Genomic DNA, 6,896 nt, shown 5'->3' on the forward strand with positions numbered 1-6,896 from the left:
CCACTGCTACCATATATTCTCGAATTGGACCCCTCAGTTTGACAATTTGGCCATCTGAGGTTGTCTATGGCGTTTTATTGAATATCCACAACAAATTCGTACTTTTGGTAGTAATTAATTAAATACTCATAAAGAAATTCCTACTAAAATAAACGAGGCCTTTTAATAATGTCTCCTTAATGTCTACAATGACTATATAAGCCCCCCCCCCCCTGGAATGTAGTAGGATTAATACTTTGTTTATCACTCTATTGTTGTAACTGCACATGCGCACTGTAAATAGTATAAAAAACCTTGTTATTGTTATTAAGGAGGAGTTGTTGATGAATGATAATCTTGTAATGATATTTGTGTGTAAGTAATGTGGTGAAAATTACAAAGTTGAGTTTCCCTTAGCAGGAAACTAAATAAAACATAAAGCTCTACCACACGAATAAGCCCCCGTTCAAAATATCAAAAATAAATAAGCCCCCAGGGCGCTAATTCGAGGATTTACGGTACCTGCCTTGTAAAAGATACGGTCAAAACAACTTTGGCCATATAAAAAATATAAAATCCAGTCATTTGTCTACATAAAACCAAAATTCGTTTGTAACTTTATATGCCCGAAATCTAAGTTTTGTCTAAACGTTTTTTGTCCGAATTTTCGAAAATGTTTTTAAAGACCTATATCCTTCTCTATATAGACTCGTATCCTTCTCTCACTTTACTTCTAATTCAATGTTGTGTTTGGTTGGAAATGTATAATGTTCCTTTATCATAGAAGAGTAAAAAATAATTTCTCAAAATTTTTAGAATTCCTTAAAATTTTCTTAACAATTGAAATTCCTTAAAAAGTTAAAAGATTCCTTAGTTTAGGGAAATTTCCTTAAAAATAAGAACATTGCACGCGCGGAGAGGAAAAACCAGTGGGGGAAACCATGGGCGGAAAACTCATGCCACAAGGCCGTCAGAACCGGTGGGAACTGGGGGCTAGCGCCCCCCATAATTTTCAAAATGTACTATATTTCTTTTATATAGTGTACTGAATGAATGGGAAGCTTAGGCAACAAAAGTAAAGAAAAAGTCAATTTTAACTCAGACGTTTTCTTGTAAATCAATTGACACAAACCTCAATGTAATAAGTAACTAATGTCTCTAGAAACTAACATATTAAAAAAGTTAATTATAATATTATCATAATTCCTTGTTATGGCAACATCAGTAAAAGACGTCCACGAACATAAAAATTAATATGAAGAACACAGCCCCGTCGGAACCGGGTAGGGGGCTGGCCCCCCAATAATTGTTGAGCTGTAGTATATTTCCTTTATAACAGTGTACTGAAAGAGAAGGAATACAATGGACAACCCCCACCCCCCCCCCATACCCCCAATATGAATTTCGTTCCGACGGCACTGGAACAATCATAACCTGTAAATTGTTTGTCAGCTGAATGCAGCTTGCTCTTTACCTAAAATTCGCCAACCGTTTCAAGAAAAACGAAGGACTTTGTGACCAACTGAAGATTTTACTACCAACAACAACAGGAAGAATTTGAAATGCTTCCAAAGGCTTTATATCTCCATCTACACCAATCTTCTGTAATTCAAAAATGGCTATCTTGAAAACATGGAATGTGGAATGTAAAAGCTATATAACTACATAACTACATCCTAACAAGTATATTTGTGTTTAATTTGGGCTTGTTGATACAAGAACGTATCGTATATGAAGGTATTACCTTGCAAAGGCTAACATTTAAACGTCGTTTCTAAAAGACTGAACACTCCAAGAACAGGCTGAACACCCCAAGAACACCCCAAGAACACCCTAAGAACAAGCCATTAAGCCGCTGAACACCCTTTAAAACATATCAAAATCGGCATGTCATTCGAAAAATAATTTGATCAATCAATCAAAATTAATTTTGGGGCGGGAAAGGACCTGATAAGTCTAATGCTGTTGGTGTTGTTACAACCAACTGATGTTTTGCGCGCCAGAAGTGTGAACGGGGGTTTGTACACGCGGAGCAAATTCGAGTTTGACTCCCTTTGTGCATTCAAGCAAATTCCCGTTGTTTTGAAAATCTTTCACATCCTGTGACAATGTAAAAATACGACATGTCACTTGACTACCTATTGTCTTCCAAACAATTGTTCTTCCCGTCCGCTAATTTGCCCAAATGGTCACGCTATGCTAGTGCACGCTAGCTAGTTACTAGTTTACCAGTGCAAGCAGAACGAGACACAGCTCCTCTCTTGACGTCTCCAGCGGGTGCACTCGCAGGCTGGAGAGGTTTTTTATAAGGAATTTTTTGACAAATGAAACAGAAAATGCACAGTGTTGGACTTGTTAGAGGGTAGCAGCAGAACCACAGTTTGCGACTTAAAAGAGGGCTTAGGAGGGGCACATTTTTGGGGCCCGTGCTCGAATGGGGTCATGATAATCTCACTAAATCCTCGAATTGGCCCCCACCCTAGAACTACAAATTATTAATAAGCCCCCACTGCTGCCGTTAATGCTCGAATCGGACCCCTCAGTTTGCTGGTTTTTGCCATCTAAGGTTGCCTTTGGCGCTTTTTCTTAAGTACCGCAAAAATTCATACTTTTGGTAATAATTGATTAAATGCGCATAAAAAATTACTACTAAAATAAACGAAATCTTTTAATAATATCTTCTTAATGTCTTCAATAATTTTATAAGCCCCTCCCCTCGTATAAGTCGAAGAACCCACCTGGAATAAGCCCCCATACAAAAAATATCAAAAATGAATAAGCACCCATGGGGGCTAACTCGAGGATTTACGGTATGTATGTGGCAGAAATTGCGTTGGTTTTGGGGCAAACGCCCCCAAGCTTTTGCTTAGTCGTCGGTTAAGGCACAGTTTTAAGCGCTTTTATCGGAAAACTGTTTGTTTTTGTGGGTGTTGCGGTTCCTCTTACCTTCCTAGGCAACTATATATTGTAAAAATTATTAGTTACATGGACTGATATAGAAACTGTAGCTAACCTGCAAGATGAAGTTTTTCCTCCAATGGAAGTTTGACTCCAATACACAAAGGGAGTCAAACTCGAATTTGCTCCGCGTGTACAAACCCCCGTTTACACTTCTGGCGCGCAAAACATCAGTTGGTTGTAACAACACCAACAGCATTAGACTTATCAGGTCCTTTCCCGCCCCAAAATTAATTTTGATTGATTGATCAAATTATTTTTCGAATGACATGCCGATTTTGATATGTTTTAAAGGGTGTTCAGCGGCTTAATGGCTTGTTCTTAGGGTGTTCTTGGGGTGTTCTTGGGGTGTTCAGCCTGTTCTTGGAGTGTTCAGTCTTTTAGAAACGACGAACATTTAAACATTCCAACATTCCATGTTCTTGTAAAAGTAGGGACATTTTGAAAATGCAGCATGTTTACAGACTCAGATATCAGCTCTTTCATATGAATAATGTCTATCATATCAAGTCACTGCATTGTAGGCTTCCCTGTGGGTGAGAAAACTTACTCAAAAATCTTTGGTAATATTGAGGGCGTTGGGGTTTGTTTTTATCAACAGAATCCAAGGCCAAATTTTGGTTTTTTTCATGGGCTCTGAAGCAGGTTGGAAAGTGGGGGGGGGGGCAAGGGAAGATTTAACAGTCATAACGAAGGAGTTTGTGAATAAAAAAAGAGTCCAATATATAAGGGGTAATAAAAAAGGTTGTATATATTGTATAAAGTTTTGGCAAGGCGATTTGATAATTTTACATTGCTTGATAAATGTATTAGGTTGTGAAGAGCTAAAAGAAAGCTGCTCCCTAATTACCAATATATTGTCATTCATGTCATTCATGTCATAGCAAAGCATGAATAATGTCATTCATCTGCTATCAAACAAAACAAACCAGAGTCCAGAGTTACTTCTAAAATCCTCAAGGATAGATCAAAGGACATCATTACCCATCCTCTAAATCAGTTCTTTGACTATAACAGGCCTCGTGTATGGACTGTTTTTTATCAAACTTTTCAGGTTTGGAACATCCTCTGATCTTGTTATATCAGCTGATCAAGGGAAAACTTTAACTTCTCCCTAAAAGCTGATCAAGGGTATGAGCCAAACAATTAATTTGGCCTTATAGTAGCTATGGCTTTGAATGGTATACAGAAAATTTAATACAACTGAAAGAAATTACCCTCTGCAGCGTTGTTCTGATTTGCACATTGTCTCAAAAAAGAAAAGGTTTGCACATTTACTCAGGCTTTGATCAACATTTTTGCATTGAGAGCTAAAAATTATGGCCAGTTTTAGCTAGAAACTTCAAACTAATAGAAGGAAAAAGAGAGCAATGATAACACCAATATAAAAGAAAAATTGGGTTGAATTTTTCATTTTTAGTTATAAGCAGTTTGGGTAGAGCTAATTAAGTTAAGGGGGTAGAAAGGAAATGAATCTGGGGTGAGGCTCAAAGGAAGATATTTGGAGAAGGTGTCTTCTTATAGCAGCTTAGCATTACTAACGTGCTCATGGTGAATATTTTATCAAAGCTGTTCAATAAATAAGGACCAATGGATAATGTTTGTAAAGAAACAACCATTGAGGTTAATTGTCTTTGAAGAAAATTGACAAAAAATGTCAGTGTGTTAGAAAATGAGACATTTTTTGAGATAAATTCATTCTTTGGACATTTTTCTAAGGTCTTCGCCATGATCTTCCATAGTTTTTTCCCAGTTCTTACCATCAAATGTTTGTATATCCATTCCAATAACAGTCCCTTCATCTAAGCAGTGTGGCATAACACCAACTCCATTTGGATTAGAGCGTGGTCTATAAAAACTCTGCACTCCACATGTCTTGCAAAAGAGATGTTTTGCTTTGTTTGTATTAAATGTATAACATGTCAAATTGTCCTCTCCCTAAAAGTAAGGTTAATTTTTTTTCAGTTGGCAGCAACATGTTAATGAGTGTTAACAGTGAGTTTACTTGCTGGCATGCAGCAATGTCTCCTTTCAAAGCAATTAGCAGTACTTAAAATAAGAATAAAATATTTTTAGCGTAGGTATAACTTGATGTAAAACAGGAAGCCATGTACATAGTTAACTTGAAAAAAGATAAAATAAAGACTCAAACACCACAGTTTTCTCTATTAATCAGTTTCCTTTATCTGGCGTACAATATTTACTGTTTTACTAACTGCTCATATTTTGACGCATCTAAACAAATGCCCCCAGTAAATTTCATCGTACAGTTGACATGAGATGCATCCTGGACCAAAGCTTCTTGTCTGACACTCTTCAGAGTATAAAATCACAGAACATAGATTGAAAACTCTAAGCTAGGGAATATATAAACCTAGTTGTGGATCAGAATTAAAGGTTGCCCAAGCAGGGCAACTTGCCTATAGGAAACGTCAACAATGGATGCCACAGTTGAAAATGAACTCCTTCTATTTAGACACTAGTGCAGGCATGGCTGTTTGAGGTTGGCCATCACCTGTGTGTGCCTCAGTGTCCTCCTTAGATCACTCGAGATAGGGTGATTAATTCTCCCCCTCTCCAACAATTTTTACCTTAACCTCCCAACTTAGATTTTCATTGGCATTTCAAGCTAAACATGCAACTTGTCACATCTTAAACGTTTATTCATTTAGAAGACCAGCTTGTTTATATGTAAGAAATGTGTCGGTTTATTGGCAGTATATCACACATGTCATACAAGTGCGTTTCATAGCCTGACCATGAGTCAAGAAATCCATTTGGGCTTTATGATGCAGAGAGAAACAACTGTAACGTACAAAACATAATTTTACCTTTAAAAGTTCAAAGTTGCTCTCTGGTACAATGAAGTGGAGGTTTTGCTTTTTCCTGCATATGCTACAGCTAAAATAACACAAATCACACAATAAGTGTTGATAGAGAAAAAATAATCTTAGGGTTGCTATGTATTTCCAGGCTCCCTGTGGCATCATCTTGTAGTTTGTCTGTTTTGTAAAACTTTATGAGAAACTTTATGTAAAACCTCTCTGTTATTCTTCTTAGTGATAGCTCCGTTCTAGACTGCATAATAACATGATACATAAGAACGACTTTTAAGGGCCTAGCCTCGTGCTGGATTTCCCATGATTATATAAAAAAGGGAGCTGAGTTAAGAATAAAAACATATTCTACAAACAGCTTACTTGCATTGAATTACTTCAAGGTGTGCTGGAGCTTTAACCAAAAACCTCACTTCTCCGCAATGGCAGCCTCCATAGTGTCTTTCCAATTTTGGCATTTTCGGCTTCTCATTTCTGATTGACAACATCAACAGCGTTACAGAACATCAAGCGGTATATTACGCAATCTTGCCGAAATGCAAACTCAGCATGACCGTCTATGAGTCTAAGGAAATTGTCCCGTAAATTGTTGCATAACCATGATGAAATGGCTTCTAATATAAAAGGTACAGAAGACACAAGTCTTGAACATTTTACTTCTGCAATAACTTGAATCTGTTGTATGAAGAGAGAGTTCTTGAGATTTGGGATTAGATGTAAGGAAACTGTAAAATCAGTTTTTCTTTATGTATGCGATTACCTTAAGAAACTGTAGGTAAGTGATAAAATTATTACACTCTTTTATAAGAACCAGTAAATTTACGTTAATGCTGACTGTTCTTAACTTTTTGGAAATCTGAGGCTGGATTGTTCTTAATTTGTTTGCCATTGCTAGCTTTTTTGCCCTAGGGTAGGTGTTTAGGCCTTATGTACCATTTGCCAACAAAGTGAGTGAGACAACTCCTCTTCTTTTGCCGACAAGTGAAAAATTCACCGAAAAAGCATCCAAACATGGCTAAAAATCCTCGTTTTTGAAATAAAACATTGTTGAGGCTCGTGTTCTTATAAGATTGTTCTTATAAAAATATAGTGGAGGTCACGAAATACTTGAATCTTGCAAAT

General features: G+C 36.9%; 1 protein-coding gene across 1 annotated transcript; it reads right to left on the bottom strand.

Annotated features, from left to right (window-relative positions):
- Nucleotides 1–215: 215 nt before the first annotated feature.
- LOC135683821 (centromere protein V) lies at nt 216–6,408 on the bottom strand. Its single transcript, XM_065199176.2, has 3 exons — nt 6,138–6,408; nt 5,769–5,838; nt 216–4,875 (listed from the first exon to the last, which is right to left on the bottom strand). The coding sequence occupies exons 1-3, from the start codon at nt 6,260–6,262 to the stop codon at nt 4,633–4,635; spliced, it is 438 nt and encodes a 145-aa protein (XP_065055248.2). The 5' UTR covers nt 6,263–6,408; the 3' UTR covers nt 216–4,632.
- Between the last annotated feature and the right edge of the window lie 488 nt (nt 6,409–6,896).

Source organism: Rhopilema esculentum, chromosome 7, assembly GCF_057945365.1.
Source record: "Rhopilema esculentum isolate cy_ngs chromosome 7, ASM5794536v1, whole genome shotgun sequence".
In the NCBI taxonomy this organism is placed as follows: Eukaryota; Metazoa; Cnidaria; class Scyphozoa; order Rhizostomeae; family Rhizostomatidae; genus Rhopilema; species Rhopilema esculentum.

Coding starts and splice junctions, on each gene's coding strand:
- LOC135683821 (XM_065199176.2), bottom strand. CDS start 6,262: ATGTTGTCAATCAGAAATGAGAAGCCGAAAATGCCAAAATTGGAAAGA. Junction 5,839..6,137: donor CTTGAAGTAATTCAATGCAA/GTAAGCTGTTTG, acceptor GTGTTATTTTAG/CTGTAGCATATGCAGGAAAA. Junction 4,876..5,768: donor GCAACTTTGAACTTTTAAAG/GTAAAATTATGT, acceptor CCTTACTTTTAG/GGAGAGGACAATTTGACATG.